General features: G+C 38.2%; 2 protein-coding genes across 2 annotated transcripts; both read right to left on the reverse strand.

The window, feature by feature from the left end:
- Positions 1–14206: 14206 nt before the first annotated feature.
- On the reverse strand, positions 14207–24983 carry LOC120287721 (protein SIEVE ELEMENT OCCLUSION C-like). Its single transcript, XM_039301002.1, has 3 exons — positions 24881–24983; positions 15299–15357; positions 14207–14944 (listed from the first exon to the last, which is right to left on the reverse strand). The coding sequence occupies exons 1-3, from the start codon at positions 24957–24959 to the stop codon at positions 14660–14662; spliced, it is 423 nt and encodes a 140-aa protein (XP_039156936.1). The 5' UTR covers positions 24960–24983; the 3' UTR covers positions 14207–14659.
- Positions 24984–25560: 577 nt separating this feature from the next.
- On the reverse strand, positions 25561–26280 carry LOC104428938. The gene is made up of 3 exons (XM_039300260.1): positions 26081–26280; positions 25794–25888; positions 25561–25712 (listed from the first exon to the last, which is right to left on the reverse strand). Exons 1-3 carry the CDS (start codon positions 26278–26280, stop codon positions 25561–25563), a joined length of 447 nt encoding a protein of 148 aa, XP_039156194.1.
- Positions 26281–27580: the final 1300 nt, after the last annotated feature.

Raw genomic sequence — 27580 nt, forward strand, 5'->3', positions numbered from 1 at the left:
CGAAGCAAGTACTCAGACAGATAATGCAGCAGATTTTCGCAGAATCATGGATATTCTCTTGGAGATGCGAGGTCAAATTTATGCCTTGGGATGCGAGGTTCAAAGCTTGAAGAATGCGGGTCAAGTCTCTTCATGTTCATTGAATGATAAGATCCAAGCCCTCTCTGTTCAAAATCAGGCCAATGCCAAGAGTGAGGAGATTGCACAACTCAAGGAAGACTTTAAAAGGTTGGAATGCATCATTCGGTCTATGGAAGATTTCCAGCTTGTCCGCGTTCCCAAGCAATCTTGACTTCATCTCAACCTTTTTAATGCTGACAAAAAGGGGGAGAGATGCAAGATTTGATCAAACTTTCAATCGTTAAATTTTTTTTCGTGTGAACTAGTTGTTGGATTGTTTGACTTTGACTGTGTGTCTGGATGAGAACTGAACTAGACTTGGACTTGACTGCTTTTATTAACTACTATTGATATCTTATGGATGGCTTTATCGTATACTAATCTAACCTATTTTCTGTGGTTGCAGATTCTAGTGTTATTCATTTAGCCATTTATCTCTATAAGATATGCATATGTGTTTGAGAAATGTTTTGCAGGTCAAAGTTTTCCAAATTTGCAGGAAAGTTTTGTCACCATCAAAAAGGGGGAGATTGTTGGAGAAATCTTCCTGAAGTGTTTTGAAGTTGACAAAACGTTTCCATCAGTCTAGTCGAAGGCTTGCGGACTCGCTATTTAAAGTCGAAGACTTTAGGACAGCCGAGACTCAAGATTCAAAGTCTATCCTCATTGACAGTCTCTAATTCGTTGAAGAAAGGTTATCCAGAACTGGATGTTCCGTCAAGGATTTAACCTTATCAATTGGAGAAGATCTCATGGCTGGAGAAGACGTAACGGAATCCTTTGATTGATCGAGATTGATTCTATGATTGAAGATTCGATGATTGCCTAAATATTCTTGGAAGGTTTTACTTATGGAAATCGAGATCTTGATTGTATGGGCGAACAGGATTGATGGGCTATCGACACGTTCCTTTAATAGCTCGAACAATCTTCCTAATTGATTTCGTCCAACGGGTAGATTGGAGGAATTCCTTTGGAAAGTGCCAACGGGTATGATGGCATAAATGAGTATATAAGGAAGAAGGTCTTAGTTGTTTGAGGTGTGCGCGATAGAAGAATTCCAAAGTCTCAAGCTCCTTTTGTTTAGACAATCACTTTGAGCGAATACTTGTATACAAAAGAGAGTCTATATTTGTGAGAAACCTTGAGGAGGTGTGGTAGAACATCTACACTTTGTCGAATCAAGGCAAAGCTGTGCTGTAACTTCTCTTTTGATCATAGTGAAATCCAGCCGGTGGGCATCGGTGCGGAAGAGTGGACGTAGGCTTGAAATAAGCCGAACCACTATAAACCCTGTGTTTAATTTTCTCTTCCTTACTCTCTTTACCTTGATCGTACTTCATTTTCATTAATCATAATAAACTTCCTTTCTATCATTTGCCAAGAATCGCTTCCGTATCTCGATAAATTGTTTGTGCACCTATTTCACCCCCCTCTAGGTGCTTATACTAGCTATCTCACCCTGTTCGCGATCCTCGAAGACTTTCTTTAGGTGACATCTTCCACAATCTTTGAGAGATTCCAAGCTTGTTTCCCAAGAAAGATGAAAACTTTTTGAGGATTAAACAAGAGAAGAAGACAGAAGTGGAAGATCGGTGCTCTCTTAGGGTTTTTGTGAGTAAAATGAAGAAGAACCGACAAGTATATAAGGCAATCGAAGCGAGGCATACGAAACGTCATAAAAAGGAAATATAAATATGCATTTTTAAAAAATAACTGCCTTTTCAAAAATTAGATAACTGTCATTTCAAAAATAACTTCTTTTTCAAAAAGGAAGGATTGCACTAATCACAAAAAATTGGGAAAATTACACCAATTAATTTTGGATAGATGATCGTACCTTTCAAGATTTGATCCGAGAGATAAGTTTCTAAAATAGAAATAACTTATAGTCGTAGATCTTGATTGTCTGAGTCTGAGTACCTTTAGACTTTCATTCCTGAGTCTATACTTCTTCAGACTTTAAGATATTTAGTCTGGAACGAATATCTTCAAATTGATTTTTCTCCAAAGGTTTTGTAAATATATCCGCCAGTTGATTCTTTGAGTCAATAAACTGAATCGAAACTTCTCCATTTTGAACATGATCTCTAATGAAATGATGTCGAATCTCTATATGTTTTGCTCTTGAGTGAAGAATCGGATTCTTGATGAGATTGATTGTGCTGGTGTTGTCACATTTGATTTCAGTGCATGAATATTCAATTCCAAAGTCTTTTAATTGTTGTTTTATCCACAGAATTTGTGAATAACAACTTCCAAGAGCTACATACTCTGCTTCTGCTGTAGAAATAGCTACTGTACTTTGCTTCCTTGAAAACCAAGACATTGGCTCGCTTCGGGTAGTTGACGGGTGCCCGATGTGCTCTTTCTATCAACTCTCGCATCCGCTAGGTCCGCATCTCGAGTATCCAAGAAGAGTAAAGTCTCATTCTTTAGGATACCAGAGACCCAAATTTGAAGTTGAGGCAATGTATTTGATGACACGCTTTGCAACACTTAAATGAGATTTTTTAGGGTCTGATTGACATCTAGCAAATACAAACACTAAACAAAATGTCAAGTCTAGAAGCAGTTAGATAAAGAAGTGAACCAATGATACTCCTGTATAGCTTATGGTCAACTTTCTTTCCTTCTTCATCCTTGTCCAGCTTCAAAGAACTTGACATTGGTATATCAGTTTTTTTGCAATTTTCTAGTCCAAACTTTTTAACAAGTTCTTTAGCATATTTTTCTTGATGAATAAAGATACCCTCTTTTAGTTGTTTCACTTGAAGCCCAAGAAAGAAGGTTAGTTCACCCATCATGTTCATTTCAAACTCATCCTACATAGACTTAGAGAATTTCTTGTACAAACTTTCATTAGAAGATCCAAAAATAATATCATCAACATTAATTTGAACAAGTAAAAAACTTTTGCTTTCTCTTTTGATAAACAATGTAGTATCTACTTTACATTTGACAAAACCGTTTTGAATTAAAAGCTTACTTAGTCTGTCGTACCAAGCTCGAGGTACTTGCTTTAAACCATATAAAGCCTTTTTTCAGTCTGAATATAGAGTTTGGTTTTCTTGGGTTTTCAAAACCGGGTGGTTGTTCCACATAGATTTCCTCTTGGATAAATCCATTTAGGAAAGCACTTTTGACGTCCATTTGGAATAACCTAAAATTCTTATAACAAGCAAAAGCAAGTTATAATCTAATTGCTTCTAACCTTGCTACTGGTGCGTAAGTCTCATCATAGTCTATCCATTCTTCTTGCGTATATCTCTTGGCCACGAGTCTTGCTTTGTTTCTTACGACCTTTCCTTTCTCGTTCATCTTGTTCCTGAAAACCCATTTAGCTCCAATGATAGACTTACCTTTCGGTTTAGGAGTCAATTCCCAGATATCATTAATGCTGAATTGCTTGAGTTCTTCTTACATAGCTTCAATCCAGCTTTCATCAGTTAAAACTTCTTCTATGCTCTTGGGTTCAATTTCAGAAATAAGAGCCACATCACTAGACTTTTCGCGCCTTTTGGATCTTGTGCGAATTTCTTCATTAATATAACCAATAATGAGATCTTTGGGATGACTGGACATATGCTTCCAGTTGCTGGTTGATTTGTCACACTGTTGATCTTTTTTCCTCATTTGAATCTTCGTTGATCATTTGTTGCTCGTCTTTTGAAGGTTGAGTTGTTTTTGGAGATTTAGACTTTGTAGAGTCTGGAGCAGGTTCGGATTCTTCAAGATGAGTATGAATCGCTTGATTTTGCATAAAATCTTGAAATTTGACGTTCATTGATTCCTCCACAGATTGAGTCTTCTTGTTGTAAACTTTGTAAGCTTTGCTTGTGATAGAATATCCAAGGAAAATACCTTCATCTGATTTTTCTTCAAACTTACTAACTCGATCATTTCAATATAAAACATTTACATCCAAACACATGAAAATATGAAACAATGAGTTTCTTTCCTTTGAATAACTCGTATGGAGTTTTCTCCATAATAAGCCTTATAAGGACTCTGTTAATAATATAACACGCTGTAGAAATAGCTTCAGCCCAAAAATGAGAAGATATGTTACTTTTAATTAAAAGAGTTCTAGTCATTTCTTGAAGCGACCTATTCTTTCTTTCCACGACTCCATTTTGCTCTGGAGTATATGGAGAAGAGAACACATGCTGAAAATCAGATTCATCATAGAATTTTGTAAAGTCTTGATTTTCAAATTCACCTCCATGGTCTGTCCGTATACTTGAAATAACATACCATTTCTCATTTTGGACCTTTTTAGCAAACTTTGTAAAATAAGAAAAGGTTTCAAATTTACTTGCTAGGAAATATATCCAAGTGAATCGTGAATAATCATCCATAATCACTAAACAATATTTCTTTCCTCTAATGCTCTAAGTTCTGGTTGGTCCAAAGAGATCCATATGCAAGAGCTGCAGTACACGATTAATGGAAACTTGATTTATTGGTTTGAATGAGTTTCTTACCTGTTTTCCCAACACGCATGGACTGCATAGATAAGACTTTTGGTATGACAGATTGAGTAGACCACGAACAAGCTTCTTTGCTGAAATTTTGGCTATTTGCTTCATGTTGATGTGCCCAAGTTTTCTGTGCCATAAATTTGTTTTTTCTTGAATTGAGATTAGACATTGGGTTTCATCTGGTTTGATATCCAAGAGATAGATATTCCAATGTCTTTGATCCATGAAAGACTAAGAGGAGTCTTTACTGGTTTTGAACATATTCCCTCTTGAAAATTGATTTTGAATTCGGTGCCGCACAGCTGACTGATACTTAGCAAATTATAGTTGAGTCCTTCCACTAAGGAAACATTACTAATCGTGAGGCTTCCAATCTTTACAGTTCCGTATCCCACAATTCTTCCTTTGTTGTTTCCTCCAAATGAAACTTTTCCACCATTAACTTGAACAAGCTTTATGAAGCAATTTGAATCTTCTGTCATATGCCTTGAGCATCCACTATTCAGGTACCATTTAATCTTTTTCTTGATAGTGACCTGCATTTAGAAAAGAGACTCAAGCTTTCTTTGGTACCCATATTTTCTTGGGTCCATTGGTGTTAGTGTAATATACGGTCTTTGCCCATACCTTCTTAATAGGTTTCCAAACCATATGATATTCTTTCTCAAAATGATCTGAGCTATTACACTTAGAACATCTAAGAGCACTGCGACCTACTAGTTTTACAAAATTTTTTTGGAAATGATTTTTGTAAGCATCTCTTGTAAGTCTTTGCTTAATTCTTTCCTTTACTTTAGGAAAATCAATTAGAGGAATGGTTTCAATAGTCATTCCTAAACCTGATTTGTTGAAGTAAGGTTTTTGTGCTGAAATAATTTTTTCAAGTTTCTCAGATTCTATAGAAAATCTTTTAGAAATATTTGAGATGTCATTTTTCAAGAATGCATTTTCTTTTGAAAGATTGTCTGTATTTTCTTTCAAAGTAGTAACACTTTTGTCTAGACTTTTGACATTTTCTTTCCAAACATTTTCCCGTTGCTTTAGTGCAGAATTTTCTCTTTTGAGTTCGGAAATCCTTTTGAGAGAAGTTTTGATACTAAGGCACAATTCATCAATGTATCTAGAGACTCTAGAAGGAATATTTAAATTACTTACCTCGAATTCACTGTCTGAATCTGAGTCTGTCTCGGAGTTTGAATCTGAGTCTAATTGTGCCATGAGACAAATATTGGCATAATCATCATCACTTTCCTCACATTCTATATTACTCCAAGTTTCTGCTTTAAGTGCTTTTCGATATTTCTCAGCTTTTCTTTCTTTTTCCTCAGAATGGGACAATTGGGTTTGATGTGTCCCTTTTTCTTACATTCAAAGTAGATTACATCTTTATTGGATTCATCATCCTCAACTGACTTAGACTGTTGCTTTTGGAAACTTTGTTTCCTTGGATTGAATCTTCTTCCCTTTCTATTTAGCTTTCTGAATCTTCTTATCATGAGAGCAAACTCTGCATCATCCATATTGTCTTCAGAATCCGTGACATCAGAATCATCATTAAATTTTAATGCAATGGATTTCTTACCTTTAGGATCTTTATCTTCATTGATTCGCTCCACTTCATAAGACTGAAGAGTCCCAAGCAATTCATCGACAAAAAGTGGCATAATTCTTTGTGTCTCCCTTATTGAGGTCTTTATATGATTCCAATCCTTGGAGAGTCCACGTGGTAGCTTGTTTACTTTCATGAGATCAGAAATTGGTTGACCATGATTTTCAAGACCATTCATGATTTTTGTAAAACGACTAAACATGTCAGTGATAGATTCTCATGATTTCATTTTGAATGCTTCGTATTGACCGAGCGGAATGTTGATTCTGGTTTCTTTCACTCGATTAGTTCCTTCATAAGTGATGTGTAATCTATCCCAGACTTCTTTAGCTATAACATAAGAAGATATTCTGTTATATTTAGTAGGTGATAATGCACAATATAAAGAATAAATTGCTTTTGCATCAAGAACTTGTCTCTTGGTTATCTCTTCTTGAGTCATTTCGCTAGACTCAACAGCTTCTTTTCCTCTTTCTGAGACAAGTGCAGCTTTAGGAATGATTCCTTTGTCTACCACATCCCATTCCAGAGGATCCTTTGATCTTAGAAATGCCTTCATCTTGTGTCGCAACCTAATTTTCGAGGGTTCATCACCTAAAACTAGGTTAATGGATTGTTAAGCCTAGACTTAACTCGGGCTCTCCCAAGCCCATACCAATTCACGACTTAGGTTCAAGTTCTTAACATGCAAATGATATTTCAATCAGGAGTCGCCACTAATCTATTTTTGGTGGGTCGATTAGAAACCCAAGTAAAATAATTGGAGAATTACTTTACTCCTACGAACCAGAGATTAAGGTTACGGGGACTTGATTACATTAGATTTCTCTAATGCCCTTTCGGTACCATTCTTTTTATTTTCAAAAATGTTTGGCAATTGAATTGATTTTTAAACTATCTCCCTAACATGTGAGGTGATCATACGGGTGTGCAAACCACCAATTTAACACCCAAGAAAGCAATTAAATAATGTAGAATTTACCTAAAAGCAACGAAAGCAAGCATCTGCAGTGTTAAATTAAAATCCACATCAACAACCCTAGATATGGTTTCTAATTAATAAGCAATTACTCAATTTTTGTTTTCACTTTATTTAATGAGAATCATGTGATGCATGCTAATAATCTAATATGACATGGCAACATGACCTAAACTATATGACATGAAGAAATGCAATAATTAAATGCAATCTAAATGACCTAATTCTAATTACATGCAATGCGATGCAATGACATACAAAATTATTTAACCTAAAATGACATGCGGCATACAATTTAGTATGCGAGCTATATGTCACGCGACATTTATTAAATGACATAATCTAATGACGGGCAATTTCTAATTAGAAATGAACCTAACAATAATCACTAAAATGACGTGCATTTCATGGACTTAATTCTATATAACGTGCACATGATTTTTTCTATTCTAAAAATGCAATCTAATCCTGGAAATTGCAACTAATTTATCCTAAGACAAATTTTATGAAATTCAAAATTTAAAAATGCAAAAGTGATCTAGCTAGATTAAGATTCTATCTAATTTGAACTAGGGATTAAGTCATATTAAATCCTAATTTAAACTAAGACATTATCTAAATCTAAGATGCAATTTATCTAAAAGATGATCTAAATTTAAAATGAAACATGCAATTCTAATCTAAAATGCACAATGATTTTCTTGTGTTTTTTCTTTAAGAAATTCGAAATTAAAACTTCACATAATTAAACATGCAATTCAAATAAAAAACTAACAACCTAAATGAATCACTCCCTTTTTTTTGGATTTTTTTATTTTTTTAAATTCGGAATAAAATCCTTATTCTAGATATGCAAGATAACAAGAAATATTCCAAAACAAATTGAATCCTAATTCAAATATTTTTTTAGATTTTTTAGTGTTTTTTTTTCAAAACAATGCAATTACCAACTACACATTAAATCTAAACTAATCAAGGCATCCAATCAAATAAAGAATTACAATGATCGAAAAAATAACCTGTCATCTCACAGGTCAAATTAACGATTACTATAATCTTGAATGTCACGACAAAAAGATCAAAATAACTAAAAATCTGATCCGAATTCTTACGGATCAAATTAATAGTTATATTGATTAAATAATTAATATGCTATCGACAAAACCCCAAGAATTAATACAATTAAAAAAATGACCCGATATCTTACGGGTCAAATTAATAATTACAATAATCTTAGGGAATACCCCTATGGATAATGTCTGTAATATCCATAACCTAAAAGTCACCTCACAATATTCAAACTTAAACAATAATAATAAAACTAACTAAAAGTAAAGTAAAAAAATAAGAAAAATAAACAACCTAAGGAAAATGGAGGGGCAGCCAATTCGTCGACACCGGGCGGGGGGTTTGGGTCGCCGGCATTCGGGGTTCCGGCGAGGTGAGTCGCCGGTGCGTCTGGACATCGGGGGAAGCGAGCAGCGTGGTTCTGCCTGACTTCGAGCAGAGTAGTAGCGGTAGGTCGGATTGAGCGGCGCGGAGAAGAGAGTTGTGCGGAGGTGGGGCCAGCAGAGGCGACGTCGGGCTTCGGACGAGGCTGGTGCGACCGATTGGAGCGGAGATGCCTGACAGCAAAGATGTCACTCGGACGTGTGGGGGCTCGGATCTGGGCTTGGCGTCGCGAGTCAACAGCAAGTCGAGGGCGAGATCGGCACTCCGGTGCGGTTGATCGGGCTCTAAGCGGATGCGGGGACTGAGTAGAGGGCTGTTCGGGTCAGTCAGGCTCGGATCGGCAGCAGCTTCGCTGGACGGAACAGAGGGCCAAACGGCAGCGGACAGGGCGAATCAATTTGGTTTGCAGTGTCAGGTCACCGGACGGAGGTTGCAGTGGTCAGATCTAGTTGCAGGAGCGGAGCTCGGGCGCTGGGCTCGCGGTGGTGAGGCGATCGGCTCGAGCTTGGTTGTGGGTCTATGCGGTTACAGATCTGTTCGGGTCTAGCTCCGGATGGAGGGGACCGCTAGGCGTCGGACCAGAGGCGGCGCAGCGATGGCTTCAAGTGGCGGCAGCGGTGCGGAGGTGCTGCGACCAGTAGCGACGATAGCAAGGCAGCAGGGGCGTCGTTGCTGCGGTGGCGAGCACTGGACGGCGGCCGTGGTGTGTTTCGGTTCCGGGCGACGTCGGTGTGGCGAGGCGGCGGCGTCCAGCGGGCAGCGAGTGAGGGCAGACAGTAGTCGAGCGCACCGGGGAAGAAGAACAGTTGTTCTTCCCCCTTTTTTTTTTTAATTTCTTTCTCTCTCTTCCTGTCTCCTCCTCACGTCACTTTCTCTCTCTGTCTCCTCCTGTGTTCTGGTGCACTTTTCAGCAAAAGGAGAGCTTTTCCTTCTCTCTTTTTTTTTTGTTTGTTTTTGACCAAGAGAAACCCCTGGAAAAAACCCCCTCTACCGAAGGAAAAGAAGAGTTTTCTTTCGTGCTTTTATTTTCTCCCCAGGAACAAAACGGAAGAAGCCCCCCATTTTCTCTCATCGTATACGGCTCCCTTTTATAGGCAAATAAGATGAAAATCTTCATGAAATATTTCATCCACTTTTCAATATACACGAAGATTTTCCTATAACCTCCGAATAAAAAAATCCTCTTATTTTTCTTATTTCCTAAATATTTTCTATTGATTTTTAAAGATAAGATCAAAACCCAATTTTCTTAAATTTCAAAAATCCTCATTTCAAATCGCAATTTCAGAAAACGGGCTCGGGCCAATTTGTACTCTTTTCGTGGGCCTAGCCCAGCTTGCTAATTTAAAACCTAAAACCACTAATTTGACCCATCCGCCATTGGTCCAGTAAATAAGTGTAAAAAAAATGCAAATTAAAAACAAATGCACCTAAATCTATATGCTATGCAATTAATATTTTTTTCAGGGATAAAATTAATCACTAATTTTTTATGCAATAAATGACTAAATAGATCGCCAAAATTTAGGTGTCAACATCTTGTTTTTCCATATGTTGTATTCATTTCCATCAAAATAAGGCGGTCTGGTATTGCTTTGCCCTTCAATCAAATCTGGAGCCAACATACTAGCCATTGATCTTTAACTCTGAAGTAAAACACTTCAACTTAAGTGAGTACACAAGCTTTGATACCAATTGTGAAAGCTAGTATGAGCATCTAGAGAGGGGTGAATAGGTGTAAAAACAAATTTTCAAGATAAGTGTGCAACACTAATCAATAATAGATTATGAAAAGGAAATTTGTTTCTTGTTAACTAAACGAGTTACAATCAAAGTAAAAGAGCGTATGGAAGAGAATATGAACACAAAGTTTATAGTGGTTCGGCTTAATCCAAGCCTACGTCCACTCTTCCGCATTGACAGCCCACCGGCTGAATTTCACTATGAACAAAAGAGTTGTTACAGTAAAGCTCTTCCTTGATTCCATAATGTAGAGACTACTACACTTCCTCAAGGTCTCTCAAAGATATAGACTCTCTTTTGCATACAAGATTTCGCTCAACAGTTTAATTGACTAAGAATAAGGAGCTTCAGACTTTGGAATTCTTCTATTGCGCACACACTCGAACAACTGGAACGTCTTCCTTATATACTCATTTATGCCATCATACCCGTTGGCATTTACCAAAGGAATTCTTCCAATCTACCCACTGGACAGAATCAATTAGGAAGATCTTTGAGCTATTTAAGGAACATGATGATAGCCCATTAATCCTGCTCGCCCATACAATCATGATCTAGGTTTCCATAAGTAGAACCTTTCAAGTATACTTCGTCAATCAACGGATCCAAAATCTTTGAATCAATCTTGATTTGAATAATGGATTCCAACATGCTGTATCCAGCCAAGAGATCTTCTCTAGTCGATAAAGTTAAATCCTTAACGAAACATCCAATTATGGATAAGCCTTCTTCGATGGTCTAGAAACTGTCAATGAGGATAGACTTCGAGTCTTGAGTCTGGCAATCCGGAGTCTTCAGAGTTTGATGGAAGAGCCCGCAAGTCTTCAGACTAGACTGATGGAAACGTTTTGTCAGCTTCAAAACACTCAATGAAGTTTTCTCCAACACACATAATACCAGGTCGTCTTTACACCTGATGGTCATAGTTCATTCATATACGAAGTTGCATGTGTGTGCAATATGAAATCTGTCTCCTTGTTACATGCAAGGTATAATAATGATGTCCTATGCGATCTAATTATGACACTGCATTGAAATCCTCGGTTGGGGTTGTAATTGAGAATAAATTATTTATGTCTCAAATAAAATGCATGTCAATTAGATTTGTGCATATGATCAAATTAGTGACTTGACAAATATTCTATGGTCTTTGTTTGATCGGGACATAGTAAGACAGAGGGATTGAATTACACTGTAGCCAAAGCTGACGGGTTCATTATGTTCTTAAAGTATTCACACTATCTGGATAGCCATGACATATTGCTAGATGTCAATCATGGCTTGTAGGACCTAAAAGATTAATCGGGACAATTAATTCTTTTGGTAATACTAATGTGTTAGTACAAGTTTTACTACCAGCTTAGTGATGAACCTAGGGATATCACATACCATAAACAATTAAGATGATGTGAAACAAGAGAGAAATAATGTTGCAAGTGTGTTTGCAATTACTACAATCGAATTGAGTCGATTTGAAATTAAATTAAATGAGATTTAATTTAATTATAGTCACTAACCTATTTGCATATGATGCACACGCATGCCCAAAGTGGATACATGTTAATGTATTCTAATTGTATATATTAAAAATTATGTTCTTTTTATTTAAAAAAAGGGAATTGACTAATTAATTAATTAACTAATTTAAAAAATTAAAGCTTCATGCAAAGTGGTGAATATCCGAAAGTTCTCTCTTCCATTTGGCGTCCATTGTTGGTGTGTTTGAACTAAAGGTTCGACGTTTGTGGGACTTCAACTAAAGAACATCTGAACCGATTTGTTTTAAAGCACGTTTCGAGAGGTAATTCGTTTAACTCCCTTTTTATATTCAGATTTTTGATTAAAATGCACGAACAACGCTTTCAGAGAATCATGTATAAAATATATCTTTGTTTCCGCTGTGTTCTTTATATTAATTTTACTTATACATGATTCATGAAACCCCAACATCCATGCCATAGATGCGATGAGGGCGTCGCTAGATTAGGTGGGGGAGAATGACACAGCTCACGGACGGAGTATGATCCAAGACCATCCATAATAGGCCGTGTCATGCACAAAGGGTTGCTCAAGAACAGCCCACGATCGACCCACGATCAATCCATGAGCGGTACGAGCAAAGGCCCATGCGCAGCCCATGGATGACCCCGAGCAACATTCGACCAGCCCATGAGTAGCCCGTGACCATTTAGCTGCTCGTGTGTCAGACGGACCTACAGACCCTGATCTTGCTTCTGACACACATCTATGGTCTTCTCAAGGGCCTGTTGTGTACAACTATTGAGTAGCCTTCAAGTAGCCTGTTGTGTAGCCTTGTAATGATAATACGGATTTAAAATGCACCGTTGGATTGGAGGGAGGATCAACGGCTGAGATGCGACCCACATTTGTATAAATAGGGATCCCTGTCCCTCATTGTAACTAGTTTGTTTACAAGTGAATATACACTATATTTGCTCATCCGACTCTTGTGTTTGAGCGTGTATGCGTAAGGCTGACTTGGGATCGATAATCCTAAGACCGCACAGTGTTTTGATCGATCGTAATCGACCGACCTGTGACATTTATCTCTGAAGGACCCCTCTTTGCGTTTTCTCAATGTGGAAGATGTCTTCGTGAGCGATGGATATTGCAGAGAAAAAACAAGAAAAACCAGCCTTTTTCTATTCGTGCCCTTCTTCAAGAAAAATAGCTGTCCTCCCCTGCGAAGTGTCCTGACATGTTCTTTTTATATGTGAGGAAATTGCGTTTCAAAGAAAAGGACACAATTTTCTACTTTCACTTTGTGAGTATAGTCTAAATATCATCTGCCTTCGTCTCTTTCCTATTTCATTTATATTTTCCTTTCACCACATATGGTCAGGTCATGAATATATCTTATTATTCAATTCCCTCTACTCCTCTCCTTTTTTGTCCTCCAATTGACCGAAGCTTTTAATACAGTATGTCCCTACTACTTCTAACTGCAATATCAACGTGTAAACTTGGGTCGGGCTTGGCCGAAATTTCAATTTACACGGGCTTATTCTATTTCACTTATGCTGAAGACCTCCTAGCCTTAATGCAATTAAAATATACTACATGGGCTTATTACCATAAAAACGCTCCTAATATTTATGTGTAATTAACCTAATATTTTTGTTTAGGGGTCAGTGTTCGATCCCTAATTTTATATGCAATAAATGCATAAATGGGTCATTAAAATTATAGGTGCCAACACCTCTAAACCCATATTTCTCCAATGCTCGTCGGGATGACCACAACATGTTACCGACGGGATGGACATGAGTTCTTGGAGAAGAATTTTAGTCCAGCTGTGCAATTAGCACAATTCAATTTGTCCTTGGTGATCTCCACGTTCCCTTATATATGGAGCTCTCCCTAAGTTTCCACGCTCTTCTTGCTCAATCACTTATTTTTGCTTCTTATATGTCATTCTTCGATCCCACAATGTTTCTTTGTCTCAGTCCAATCGAACAGTACTCTTGTTGTGTCAATGACATAGTTCGTATATAGTTCCTTTGGGTCGTTCTCTCACTACAGTATAGGTTGCTACAAGTCTATGAGTATCAATTAGATATTGCATGTGGAAAATCCTCACCTAGTTATTCTCTCTATCATTGATTTTCCTTTTCCATGATTTCTTGCTGAAGTCAATTGCTCTAAGGTCTAATAGTCGGACTCTAAAAATTTAAGTTATTAAATGAAAGCGTGGTCAATTATTTAAATGTTAAGTTGCTCATCCATTCACTAAGTTGTTTTTGGACGGTAATTGGTCATTTTGTAGATGCAGGGAGTACGAGAAAGAGGACCAAAGCATTTTCAGAGCGAAAAACCACGAGCTCAAACGAAGTACTTGTACATGCCAACTTAGATAATGGTTGCCCTAAACGTAGGCAACTCCCAAACTCAAAGGACTCAGCAAACAGGCCTTTTGTTTCATGTCCCGGCCTATGGAGTTCTCGCATAACTCCTTTATTGTGGACATGGACCAACAGAGAGACGCATAGGTTCCCTAATGTGCGCCATGGCAACACTCAAACTTGACAATGTTCTTCATCATGCGGGGACAAACCGGACACTTCACGTCCTCCGGGATGTAGCCCACCATGTTCGGGATGTAGAAGTGGTGGCACCTCGGAAGGACGAAGACCCGCTCGCGGTGCTCCTTGAAGGCCGCGTCGAACGTCTTCTCGTTCCCTTTGACCTGCTTCTTCCAAGTGGTCTCGTACTGGGACAAGACCTTGGTGACGTCGATTATCGAGTCGTTGATCACAACCTGCGACCCCTCGTGAGGACCGCGAACCCACCATCCTTCTTGAAGTTGGTGTAGAGGCAGAGGATGTCCTGCATGAGGGGTTCGTGCACATCCGCTTTGGTTTGCAGTTTCGAGAGCATAAGGCTCTCGAGGCGGCTCCAGAAGAGCTGATTTTTGGTGACATTGTAGGCGGCGATGGGGATGCCATCTTCGACGATCTTCTTCACTGGCTCCTCAATTTCCTGGATTGCCTTGTTGTCTTCAGCTCCATAAAGGAGGATGTACATTCGAGACTTGATCTGATCAATGATAATCAATCGGATAAGTAATCGATGAAAAAGGTTCTTACGGATCAGTCCGCATATCTCTACAGTACAAAAGCAAACGATCATCCTCTAGTTTCAAGTTTTCCACAAAATTTCGGCAAAGCCTACCTCTAGCATAAGATGGGTTGCATACGTTAGCAGAAACAAGACACTGTGAAACGGTCTGCTTAGTTTCCTTCAATTGATTCTAAATTCAAATAAAAGTCTTTCCACCTCTCCATAAATTAATTAAGATCTTATAAATTAACTCAGAGCACAGTTTTTCTTCCTTAAGCGAATGGGTAAAAGGAAAGTGAAAAAGAATTAAAAAAACATAGAACTACTTACAGCTTCATTTATCTTAGGAATGACCATGTCAGTCAGCAAGAGCTCAAACCAGCTGATGCTGAGATAGCTAGTATAAACACCTAGAGGGGGGTGAATAGGTGCACAAACAAATTATCCAAATACGGAAGTGATTCTTGGCAAACGATAAAAAGGAAATTCTCTCTTGATTAACAAAATGAAATACGATCGAGGTAGAGAGAGTGAGGAAGAGAAAATTGAACATAGGATTTATAGTGGTTCGGCTTATTCCAAGCCTACGTCCACTCTTCCGCACCGACAGCCCACCGGCTGGATTTCACTATGATCAAAAGAGAAGTTACAGCACAGCTTTGCCTTGATTTCACAGTGTAGATGTTCTACCACACCTCCTCAAGGTTTCTCACAAATATAGACTCTCTTTTGTATACAAGTATTCGCTCAAGGAATTGTCTAAACAAGAAGAAGCTTCAGACTTTGGAATTCTTCTATCGCACACACCTCGAACAACTAAGAACGTCTTCCTTATATACTCCTTTATGCCATCATACCCGTTGGCACTTACCAAAGGAATTCCTCCAATCTACCCGTTGGATGGAATCAATTAGGAAGATTGTTCGAGCTATTAAAGGAACGTGTTGATAGCACATCAATCTTGTTCGCCCATACAATCAGGATCTTGGTTTCCATAAGTAGAACCTTCCAATAATATTTAGACAATTATCGAATCTTCAATCATCGAATCAATCAAAGGATTCTGTTACGTCTTTTCCAGCCACGAGATCTTCTCCAGATGATAAGGTTAAATCCTTAACGAAACATCCAGTTCTGGATAACCTTTCTTCAACGGATTATAGACTGTCAATGAGGATAGACTTTAAGTCTTGAGTCACGGCAGTCCGGAAGTCTTCAGACTTTAAATATCGAGTACGCAAACCTTCGAGACTAGATTGATAGAAACGTTTTGTCAACTTCAAAATACTTCAAGAAGATTTCTCCAACAATCTCCCCCTTTTTGATGGTGACAAAACTTTTCTGCAGATTTGGATAACTTTGACCTGCAAAACATTTCTCAAACACATATGCATATCTTATAGAGATAAATGGCTAAATGAATAACACTAGAATCTGCAACCACAGAAAATAGGTTAGTCTAGTATATGATAAAGCCATCCATAAGATATCAATACTAGTTTAATAGAAGCAGTCAAGTCCAAGTCTAGTTTAGTTCTTATCCAGACACAAAATCAAAGTCAAACAGAGTTTAACAAAACAATCCAACAAACAGTTAAAAGTTTAATGATTGAAGGTTTGAAAGTTTGCTCAAATCTTGCATCTCTCCCCCTTTTTGTCATCATTAAAAAGGATGAGATGAAGTCAAGATTGCTTGGGAACGCGGACAAGCTGGAAATCTTCCATAGACTGAACGATGCCTTCCAGCCTTTTAAAATCTTCCTTTAGCTGTGCAATCTCCTCACTCTTGGCATTGGCCTGATTCTCAATAGAGAGGGCTTGCATCTTATCATTCAATGAACAGGAAGAAGCTTGACCTTCATTCTTCAAGCTTTGAACCTCGCATCCCAAGGCATAAATTTGACCTCGCATTTCCAAGAGAATATCCATGATTCTGCGAAAATCTGCTCAATTATCAGTCTGAGTACTTGCTTCGGCTCGATCTGATGGAGTAAATGCAGACGATGGTAGATCGGCATAATCTCGCAGGTTTGGCGATGAAACTTCATAACCTTCCTCTAGAAATTGAGATGCATAAACATCCTCTGGGTCTGTAGGTGAGCGACTGACTCCTTCACTTGCATCAGGATATGAAGACTTCACTCCTTTCTCTTGATCTCCCCCTGTTTCCATGCCTACAGGTGGAGAAGAGATTTCCTTAGGTTCTCCTTCTTCTCGTCTTTCTTCTTCAGGTCTTTCCTCCTCTGCTTCTTTTTCAGCTTCTCTTTCTTCTTCTTTCTTCTCCTCTCTTCTTTCGTCATTTGTTCCGATTCTTTCGTGGAACAGACGACTTAAATTCTTCAAAGCCAATGCGAGAGATGGTGATATCTTCCTCATGATCTTCATCCTCAACGAGGAGAGCTCTTCTTCTCTTGGATGGAGCAACCATGGGCTCCTTCCCTTTTCTCTTAGCTGCAGAAGAGATTTGATGAGATTTGGCAGGAGTCTTCTCCTTGAATTTCTCCAACTCCTTGCTCAGTTCCTTCAGACGCATTTTGGTCACCATTTTCAGTCCTACCACCATATGATCGCATGGTCGAACACAAAAGATTTGTGGAGGCTGAATATTCAGATGTCTGAATAACTTCGTAACAAGGCTTGGGTAAGGGAGTTGACCTCTGTCCTTCATCATTGCTCTATACATGTGAAAAGTGTGAGGGAGAGAAAACCTTTTTCCAAAGAGAATGGCATACATCAGCTTGGCCTCTGAACTTGAAACATCAGTCTTGGAAGTTGATTTAGGTCGGAGGCAATTAATCACAATCTTGTGAAGCAAGATGTTGAATGCACTCATCCTTAAATAGGTGATCTTCTCATATGTTCTCCTGTCCTTCACCAGTTCAAGTGTGGCTCGAGCAATGGAAACTTTGATCGGTTGATATCTTCCTCTTTCAACTCCTAACACATCCGCCAAAGCATATTCATATCCACAACATAATCTTGGTCTTTAACGCTGAAGGAGAATCTATTCGCATCCAAAAAGCTAAGATTTGAATAGAAATATGCAGTTAATTCAAAGCATAAGCCTCGTATTGTCGAACAGAACTTTTCAAGTTGAAGATGATTGAACTTTTCCCTCAAGTTCACATTCACAAAGATCCAGAAATTCAAAATCCACACTCCTAGGGTTTATTACCCCACGCTTCAGCAATTTCGAGTATAGATCCTTTTGTTCCTTTGATCTGAACAAATCTCCCATTTTCCTTGAATTTCAGCCGCAATACCCATTTTCGGTTGAAATAGGCTGTACAAATTGTCATCATCATTCCCATCTACAGGATTCGGCCCCCAGTCACGAGGATCACTTGGGATATTCGCAAGGGTTTCCTCAGCCACCCCTTTACGAGCAATTCCCAAACTTTCCATTTTCCGCAGAAAGATATATTCGTTCCTATATCATTTGTCTTTAAGAAAGTCATCAACATAGTTCAAAGGAGTACGAGTTCCTTTTAAGGCACGATATAGCTTGTAAATAAAAGCGGGCTTTTGAACTCTTACGGGGTCTGCATCCTCGATGATTTCTTCCTCATGTTGATGAACAACGCCTTGAGGACTAGATGGTGGAGAATGACGCTGCTGAGAATATTGTGGGCTCGCTTGCTGTTCGGGATTTACTTCTTCCTCGTAAGATCGAAGTGCATAGGCCCTTCACTCATTCGCCGTGGTCCCCTGCTTGCGATTCTCGAAGACTTTCTTGAAGATGACAACTTTTTGAAGATTAAACAAAGAAGACAAACGGGAATGGAGGATCGATGCTTTCTAGGGTTTTTGAGAGTAAAGTGAAGAGTAATCGACAGTGCACGATCGGTTAAAAAGAGATATAAACAAACCGTCACAAAGAAAATAAAAAGATGCCTTTTCACAATAACTGTCTTTTCCGCAAAAATAGCTATTTCAAAAATAACTTCCTTTTTGAAAATGAAACGATGCAATATTTTCGTCAATTAAATATAGCAACAATTTAAACATAGTCGACGATCGTACATTTTCAAGATAAGATTAGAGAGAGAAAGACTTACGATCGGCGGTCGTGCCAAGACTATCTTTCGAGATAAAGTCTTGTAAGTCCGAGTCCGAAAGTCTTTAGACTTTGATATCCTCATACCTCAAATTGTTGAGTCTGGAACGTATAGATTCAAATTGATTTTTCTCCAAAGGCTTTGTGAATATATCCGCCAATTGATTCTTTGAGTCAACAAATTGAATTGAAACATCTCCATTTTGAACATGGTCTCTAATAAAATGATGTCGAATCTCTATATGCTTTGCTCTTGAATGGAGAATTGGATTTTTGGTGAGGTTGATAGCGCTGGTGTTGTCGCAATTAATCTTCGTGCATGAGTCTTCAATTTCAAAGTCTCTTAGCTATTGTTTTATCCATAGAATTTGCGAACAGCAGCTTCCAAGGGCTACATACTGCTTCATGTTGTTGAAAGAGACACGGTGCTTTGTTTCCTTGAAAACCAAGACACCGTCCCTTCCAAGCAACTAGCAAGTTCCCGAAGTGCTCTTTCTATCAACTCAGAACCGGCCAGATACGTGTGCGAATATCCAGAAGATTAAAGTCTCCCTTCCTAGGATACCAAAGGCCGATGCTTGATGATGAAGCAACGTATTTAATAATGCGTTTCGCAGCACTGAGATGAGATTCTCTAGGATCTGATTGAAACCTAGCACAGATGCAAACACTCAACAAAATGTCAGGTCTAGAAGCAGTAAGATAAAGGAGTGATCCAATGATGCTCTGTACAGCTTTTGTTCAACTTTCTTGCCTTCTTCATCTTTGTCTATCTTTAAAGAACTTGACATTGGTATGTCGGTCTTTTTGCACTTTTCAGTCAAACCTTTTGACAAGATCATTAACATATTTTCTTGATAAATAAAAGTTCCTTCCTTCAATTGTTTTACTTGAAGACCAAGAAAGAATGTTAATTCTCCCATCATACTCATTTCAAACTCATCCTGCATAGACTTAGAAAATTTCTTGCCTGATTTTCATTAGAGGATCCAAAAATAATGTCATCCACATATATTTGAACAAGTAAGAAACTTTTGTTTTCCTTTTTGATAAATAAAGTTGTATCTACTTTACCTTTGACAAAACCATTTTGTATTAAGAACTTACTTAATATGTCGTACCAAGCCCGGGGTGCTTGCTTTAAACCATACAAAGCATTTTCAGTCCAAGACGAGTCGCTTCTTTGGGTCTTCAAACCCTGGTGGTTGTTCCACATAAACTTCCTCATGGATAAATCCATTTAGGAAGGCGCTTTTGACGTCCATTTGGAATAACCTGAAATTCTTATAACAAGCAAACGCAAGTAATAGACGAATAGCTTCTAACCTTGCTCTTTTGGAGCGTAAGTCTCATCATAGTCTATTCCTTCTTCTTGCGTATATCCCTTGGCCACGAGTCTTGCTTTGTTTCGTACGACTTTTCCTTTCTCATTCATCTTGTTTTGAACACCCATTTAGCTCAATAACAGTTTTACCTTTTGGTTTGGATGTCAATTCCCGGACATCATTAATGTTGAACTGTCGAGCTCTTCTTGCATAGCTTCAATCCAGCTTTCATCAGATAAAGCTTCTTCTATGCTCTTTGGTTCAATTTCAGAAACGAGTGCCACAGCACTAGACTCTTCTCGCCTTTTGGATATGGTGCGAATTCCTTCATTAATTTCGCCAATTATAAGATTTTTGGGATGACTGGACTTATGCTTCCAGGTACTTGTTGATTTGTCTGGTTGATGATCTCTTTCTTTATTTGTTTTTTCACTAACAATCTGATGCTGGTCTTCCAGAGTCTGAGATGCTTCTTGAGATGTAAGCTTTGGAGAGTTCGGGAGGGTTCGGACTCTTCTTGATGAGTCGACTTGATTCATCTTGCGTTGAGTCTTGAAATTTGACATTCATTTACTCCTCCACAGACTGGCTCTTCTTGTTATAGACTCTGTAGGCTTTGCTTGATGTAGAATATCCAAGGAAGATACCTTCATATGATCTTTCTTCAAACTTACCAACTCGATCTTTTGCATTTTTCAATATAAAACATTTGCAACCGAATACATGAAAGTATGAAACAATAGGCTTCTTATCTTTGAATAACTCATAAGGGGTTTTCTGTAGAATAGATCTTAAGAAGACTCTATTGATGATATAGCATGCTGTTGAAACTTGACTTCAGCCCAAAATCGTGAAGAAATTTTACTTTCAATTAAAAGAGTTCTAGCCATTTCTTGAAGAGATATGTTCTTTCTTTCCACAACTCCATTTTTTGAGGAGTATATGAAGAGGAGAACACATGCTTAAAGCCGATTCATCACAAAATTTTGTAAAATCTTGATTTTCAAATTCACCTCCGTGATCTGTTCTTATACTAGAGATAACACATCCTTTTTCATTTTGAATCTTTTTAGCAAATTTTTCAAAATACGAAAAGGTTTCGGACTTACTTGCAAGGAAATATACCCAAGTAAAACGGGAGTAATCGTCAACAATTACTAGGCAATATTTCTTACCCCCAATACTCTGTGTTCTGGTTGGTCCGAAGAGATCCATATGCAGCAAGCGTAGTACATGATTAGTAGAGACATGATTTATTGACTTAAATGAATTTCTTACATGCTTTCCCAGAATACATGGAGTGCATGGATCAGTCTTTTGGTATGGCAATTTGGGTAGTCGTCGAACTAGCTGCTTTGATGAGATTTTGGCTAATTGCTTCATGTTGACATGACCAAGCTTTTTGTGCCATAAGCTTGCTTCGTCTTGAATTGAGATAAGACATTGCGATTCATTTGGTTTCACATCCGGAAGATAGATATTTCCATGTCTTCGACCCATGAAAGACCGAGTAGAATCTTTACCGATTCCGTAACATGTTCCTTCTTGAAAGAAGATCTTGAAACCAGTATCACACAATTGACTAATGCTGAGAAGATTGTAATTGAGTCCTTCCACTAAGGAAACATTACTTATTGTGAGAGTTCCAATTTTCACGGTTCCAAATCCCACAATACTTCCTTTGCTGTTTCCTCCAAATGAAACTTTTCCACCATTTACTTGAGCAAGCTTTATAAAACAATTTGAGTCTCCTGTCATGTGTCTTGAACATCCACTGTCAAGATACCACTTTACCTTTTTCTTGACGGAGACCTGCATTTAAAATAAAGTCTCAAGCTTTCTTTGGTACCCAAATTTTCTTGGGTCCTTTGGTGTTAGTAAGATAAATAGTATTAGCCCATACTTTCTTAACAGGTTTCCATACCATAGGACACTCTTTTTCAAAGTGATCCGGACTGTTGCACTTTGAACATCTGAGAGCATTTCTACCTACATGTTTTACAAAAACTTTCTTGAAATGATTTTTGCAAGACTCTTTCGAGGGTATTTTCTTAATTCTTTCTTTTACTTTAGGAAAATCAATCAAGGGAATCGTTTACTATTTGACATACCTAGACCAGACTTATTGAAGTAAGGTCTTTGAGCTGAAAAGAATTTTTTCAAGTTTCTCGAGACCCTATTGAAAATTTCTTTGAAATATTTGATAAGTCTGTTTTTAAAAGAGCATTTTCTTTTAAAAGATTATCTTCATTTTCTTTAAGAGTGGAAACAGTCAAGTCTAGACTTTTAACTCTTTCTACTAAAACATTTTCCTTTTGTTTTAGAGCTGAGTTTTCCTTTTTCAGTTCGGAAATTCTCTTGAGAGAAGTTTTAAAACTAAAACACAGTTCATCAATGTATTTAGAAACTTTGACAGAAATTTTAAAATTACTTGCCTCAAATTCACCTTGTCTCGAGTCGATCCAGTCGATCTAGAGTCCGAGTCCGATTGTGCCATCGACATAGATTGGCATATTCATTATCACTTTCTTCACACTCGTATCACTCTGTGTTTCGGCTTTGAGAGCTTTTCGAAATTTTTCAGCTTTTCCTCTCTTCTTCTTCGAGAAGAGGACAGTTAGGTCGATGTGTCCCTTTTTCTTGCATTCAAAGCAGACTACATCTTTATTTGGTTCCTCATCATCAACGGACTTGGTCTGCTGTCTTTGAAAGCTTTGTTTCTTTGAGTTGAACCTTCTTCCTTTTCTATTCAGTTTTCTGAATCTTCTTATCATGAGAGCAAGCTCCTCATCGTCCATATCATCTTGAGAATCTGTATCATCGAATCATCATTTGATTTTAATGCAATGGATTTCTTACCTTTTGGATCTTCATCTTCATTGATCCGTTCCACTTCATAAGACTGAAGAGTTCCAATCAGCTCGTCGACAGATAGTGGCATAATTCTTTGCGTCTCTCTTATCGAAGTCTTTATGTGATTCCAATCCTTGGAGAGTCCACGCAAAGAGCTTGTTTACCTTCATGGGATCATAAATTTTTGTCCTTGATTCTCAAGACCATTGACAATATCTGTAAAACGGCTAAACATGTCAGTTATAGATTCTCCTGGTTTCATTTTGAAGGCTTCATATTGACCGAGAAGTATGTTAATTCTGGTTTCCTTCACTCGATCTGTTCTTTCATAGGTGATATGCAATCTGTCCCAGACTTCTTTTGCTGTAACACAAGAAGATATTCTATTATATTCAGTTGGTGACAAAGCACAATATAAAGAGTAAATTGCTTTGCATCGAGTGCTTGTCTCTTGTTTATCTCTTCCTGAGTCATTTTGCCAGTCTCAACAGTTTCTTTCCCTATTTCAGAGACTGATGCAGCTATAGGAGTAATTCCTTTTTCTACAACGTCCCATTCCAGAGGATCCTTTGATCGTAGGAAAGCTTTCATCTTGTTTTTCCAGATGTTGTAATCCTTTCCATCAAAGTAGGGTGGTGCAGTATTGCTTTGCCCTTCCATCAGCCCCGGTGCTAGCATACTAGCCATGGATTTTTAACTCAAGTAAAACACTTCAAACAAAGTGAGTACACGGGCTCGATACCAATTGAGATAGCTAGTATAAACACCTAGAGGGGGTGAATAGGTGCACAAACAAATTATCCAAATACGGAAGCGATTCTTGGCAAACGATAAAAGGAAATTCTCTTGATTAACAAAATGAAATACGATCGAGGTAGAGAGAGTGAGGAAGAGAAAATTGAACACGGGATTTATAGTGGTTCGGCTTATTCCAAGCCTACGTCCACTCTTCCGCACTAACAGCCCACCGGCTGGATTTCACTATGATCAAAGAGAAGTTACAGCACAGCTTTGCCTTGATTTCACAAAGTGTAGATGTTCTACCACACCTCCTCAAGGTTTCTCACAAATATAGACTCTCTTTTGTATACAAGTATTCGCTCAAGGAATTGTCTAAACAAAAAGAAGCTTCAGACTTTGGAATTCTTCTATCGCGCACACCTCGAACAACTAAGAACGTCTTCCTTATATACTCCTTTATGCCATCATACCCGTTGGCACTTACCAAAGGAATTCCTCCAATCTACCCGTTGGACGGAATCAATTAGGAAGATTGTTCGAGCTATTAAAGGAACATGTTGATAGCCCATCAATCATGTTCGCCCATACAATCAGGATCTTGGTTTCCATAAGTAGAACCTTCCAATAATATTTAGACAATTATCGAATCTTCAATCATCGAATCAATCTTGATCAATCAAAGGATTCTGTTACGTCTTTTCCAGCCACGAGATCTTCTCCTGATGATAAGGTTAAATCCTTAATGAAACATCCAGTTCTGGATAACCTTTCTTCAACGGATTAAAGACTGTCAATGAGGATAGACTTTGAGTCTTGAGTCTGGAAGTTCGGAAGTCTTTAGACTTTAAATATCAGAGTCTGCAAACCTTCAGACTAGACTGATAGAAACGTTTTGTCAACTTCAAAATACTTCAAGAAGATTTCTCCAACAGATGCCAGGCTTGCTCCATAGGCTTGCTCCCACTGATTCGGTGAAAGGGAAAGCATCCCATCCCCAAAGCCTAATCATGCTCATGGCATTTTTGTTTGAGACTCGTCCCCTCGGGGACCCAACACGATCACGATGGTCTCTTGCCTATAGTGCCACTTCTCCTTGATGATCTTGATGGCCACCTTGTTGATGAGTGTCGGGTAGCGCACCGAGTACCAAGGCATTTGCGATTGTAGATTCTTGAACTGGTTGTTCATGTCATCGCCTTCTTGCTCGATGATCGGGATCCACACGATCTCATAGCGGTCCTCATGGAACTTGCGCTCGCTGTAGATCTTGATGAGGATGGAAAGGTCGTGAGAGGTCAACTTTAGGTCGGAAATCAGCAGCATCACATTCTTCCTTCGTAGGGACTCGACCTTATCATGTATGTAGGGGAACGATGAAGGAGGATCAACATTTCACTCCGTTGGTCGCTACCACTAAAGTCAACCACACAAATTTACGCCAGGCCCAAAACTAGGTAGATAAGTGCCACTTAGGTGAGAACAAATGTTATGTTTTGATTTCAGCAAGTCAGTTGAAAAAGTGATCTTTGACAATGACGATTACGACCATAGCATCATTGTGGTACTCAACTATGAAAATAAAGTTTGACAAAAAAAAACATAAAAGTGTTGTGGAATCAGAGAGTTAGAAGATTGAACCGTGGTCTTCTTTGAGCCAATGTAAAGTGGCTGAGGATCGTCCTTGATGTAAACCAAGGCCTTGATGAGCTCCACATTATCGGTAGGGGCATTGAATAGTTGCTGCAGCCTCGATACTCTCTAATTTCCTCTGCATTCAAATTGAAACTGATGAGAACGTTAGTCTAATATTCAAAGCATAAATATCACAAATTGAAAAATTAACATTTACCCTTTTTTTGCTTGTAATCTTCGTAATGTCTCTTGATAGTGTGGTGGATCATGTTCACTTTCTGAACAAAGGTCGGAAGATCTTTTCCCTTGTAGCTGAAAATAACAGGAAGCCCTCTTTAAGAAAAGGAAAAAAAAAAAGAATGCTCTCCTCTAAAATTCGAATTTGTTGAAATGCTTTTAGATGCTTCATTACATATTTTCATAAAGAAATAAAATAAAAGCCATAAAACATGTTTCTTTTTTCCCAAAAGAGACACAAAAAAAGGGATCGTTAATGACTCGTACTCATCGATGAGGCTGATGAGGCTGGTGAACTGAATCGAGCAAGCGAGGACACTAATGATGATCTGATAAACGCTGCTTGGGATGTCGATTGTTGTGGACAGCTCAGGAACGTCTTTACTGTCGTGCTCGAACTCCACGATGCACTCGGTCATGCTCAATGTGCTCAATGAGGGCTTGGTGATTGCAGGTAACCCCTTCATTATGGCCAGCGATTCCGCGAGCTTGTCCGATGGTTGGATCAGAGCGAGTCGCCAAAGTTGCCATAGAATAGAGCAAGCGACGAAAGGGTAATCACAGCCTTATTGACCCAGGAGTAGCTCGACAGCTCATGAAAGATCAAGATCATCGTTTCACGCACATTTTTGGTGTCTAATGCCTTGCATGTGATCTGATAACATGATGTTGATAATGTTGATAAATGGGATTAGTTATTACCAAGCTCAAAACAGTAAAAAAAAAATAGCCAAAGCAACAGCCATTCTTCACTTAACGAAAATAAATTGTTAGAAGGGACATAGTAACATACCTCACAAGCCACTTCGTTGATTGCGGCTAGGGGTGGATTGAAGCCTTCTTTTGGTGGCTTGAATGCGGGGCCTCCAGATCCTTGAGTGCCCTATAGTGTATGCATATGTAAGACTTATTGTTATAGAGGGAGAGAGGAAGGGAGGTACTAATTAAACGAAATTATGAGATTTTTTTTTTTTTGGTTTTTAACTGCTAAACTAAGGAAATCCACAGTTATATCATAGAAATTATGTATAGAGATATGATCAGAATTTATATCTAAAAAATCGTCAGTTTTTATTAAAAAAAGTCACTAGTGATGAAGGTATATATTAAGGTGCAATTGTTTCGTGTAAAATTTTAAAAACTTTAAACATTTTAAGAATGATTTTTGCCTAATTATTATCGTTGATAATAATAAAATTTTATCTGATTGATTTTGTAAGTGTTATAGATTCCTCGATTTTCAGAAAAAGCTTATTAAATCATACTAAACAAAAGCATTCTAAAGGTAAAACTAAAAGAATGATTGTCCAAACCCTACGGAAATAGGGAATAAATGAACGCCCTTAACAAAATACAGCTATAATCAATTAAAATGAGTAACAACTTATCATGAGGCCAATTTAGTCCCTTATGCCATATCGACTATTGTGTCGTTGAATGAAGAATGAATAGATAATCTTGTGACTAGATAGATCAATAAAAGCCTCACAAAAATTGACTGCAAGTGCTAGTGGATTGCTTCCTAGTTAGGAAAAGTAAATTTTTTGGCGAATATCATTTAACTTTACCGTTAGAAGATTCTCTAGCCAGTCAACCTTTTGCGACATAGTACACAGAAACAGAAGAGCGGATGCGAAACATGAAAATTCGATATATTTCTAGGGGGATGATAATCTCTTGAGCCATCAAAAGTTCTACTTAGAGCGCATTTGGTAACGTTTCTGTTCCCGGGAAAAAATATAAATTTTTTTATTCTATTTCCGGGAA

This window comes from Eucalyptus grandis, chromosome 8, assembly GCF_016545825.1.
Source record: "Eucalyptus grandis isolate ANBG69807.140 chromosome 8, ASM1654582v1, whole genome shotgun sequence".
In the NCBI taxonomy this organism is placed as follows: Eukaryota; Viridiplantae; Streptophyta; class Magnoliopsida; order Myrtales; family Myrtaceae; genus Eucalyptus; species Eucalyptus grandis.